The sequence below is a fragment of the Onychomys torridus genome, chromosome 1 (assembly GCF_903995425.1).
Source record: "Onychomys torridus chromosome 1, mOncTor1.1, whole genome shotgun sequence".
NCBI lineage: Eukaryota > Metazoa > Chordata > Mammalia > Rodentia > Cricetidae > Onychomys > Onychomys torridus.
In genome coordinates this window covers 131,695,276-131,696,777 of record NC_050443.1, presented here as the reverse complement: position 1 = coordinate 131,696,777, position 1,502 = coordinate 131,695,276, and the positions used below count along the sequence as shown (strand labels likewise).

Here is a 1,502-nt window from a genome sequence, read left to right as displayed (position 1 = left end):
TGCCTTCCACAGCTTCCCTGTGACACACATACACGGATGGATACATGGACACACGGATACATACACACACACACACACACACACACACACACACACACACACACACACAAAGATGATGGATGGGTAGATAGATAGACAGGCAGGCAGACAGACAGACAGACAGACAGACAGATAGATAGACAGACAGATAAAAGAGATAACAAATTGAATCTGATTCCATGAAAAAGATGTGAGAGAAATGAATCCAAGCATTGCACATCTCAAGTGTATAAAATAAATATTGTAAATGTCACTTTGCCCTGAAAACTATCTTTTTGAATGCACTCTTGACTTCCTTGTTCCTCAGGCTGTAGACCAGAGGGTTCAACATGGGGATGACCATGGTATAGAACACAGACACAGTTTTGTCAGTGTCCATGGCATGACTGGAGCTAGGCTGCAGGTACATAAAAATTACAGTTGCATAGAATATAAAAACAGCAGTGAAATGGGAGGCACAGGTGGAAATGGCCTTCTGATGTCCTGCAGCTGAGTGCATCTTTAGAATTGTGATAAAAATCATTAGGTAGGATATTAAGATGACTGTGAGTGCAAAAAAGATATTGAAACTTGCTACAAAAACAAGAATCAGCTCATTCACATGTCTATCAAAGCAAGAGAGTACCATGACTGCTGGAATATCACAGAAAAAATGATGGACCACATAGGGCTCACAGAAGGAGAGACTGAATGCATCTGCAGTGTAAATACAGGCATTCAGGAAGCCACAGACATAGCATCCTGCAATCATCCATGCACACATACCTGCAGTCATGGTGGTGGCATAGTGTAGGGGCCTACACACTGCTGCATAGCGATCATAGGCCATTGAGGCCAACAGATAATTTTCCACAGTAGCAAAACCTGTAACAAAGAACATCTGAGTAGCACAGTCATTGTGGAATATGGCTTTGTCTCGTACTAGAAACCCAGCCATAACTTTCGGAGTGACACCTGAAGAGTAACAGAAGTCCACCAGTGATAGATTACCAAGGAGAATATACATGGGAGTGTGGAGCTGAGAGTCTAGGACAATCAGCAGGATCATCCCCAGGTTTCCCATTAGGGTGATGATGTAGATGAGGAGGAAGATGATAAAGAGGGGAAGCTCCAAGGCTGAGTCATCAGTGAGTCCCAGCAGGATGAACCATGTTGTTTCTGTCCTGTTCTCCATTAGGGTTAGCAGAGAATCAAAGGGTGCTCTGTATCAAAGTGTCAAAAGTTACAAAAAGATTAACAAGTTGAATTGAACTTCACATTATCAAGCAATATGTACTTTGATACTTTCTAGAAAAGCATGATCTTCAAAGAAATGATTGTAAATTATACAGGGTTACAAGCTATTGAATCTGTGACATCTTTACCAATGTTCTGCCTAATTTCAATTTTATAGATCGTTAAGTAAAATGTAAACATTTTGATAATCTAATCAAACTTATTTTCTAGATGAATCTATCTTCTAA

General features: G+C 40.5%; 1 protein-coding gene across 1 annotated transcript; it reads right to left on the bottom strand.

The window, feature by feature from the left end:
- Window positions 1–289: 289 nt before the first annotated feature.
- On the bottom strand, window positions 290–1,216 carry LOC118594007 (olfactory receptor 5B3-like). Its single transcript, XM_036203731.1, has one exon. It carries the CDS (start codon window positions 1,211–1,213, stop codon window positions 290–292), a length of 924 nt encoding a protein of 307 aa, XP_036059624.1. The 5' UTR covers window positions 1,214–1,216.
- Window positions 1,217–1,502: the final 286 nt, after the last annotated feature.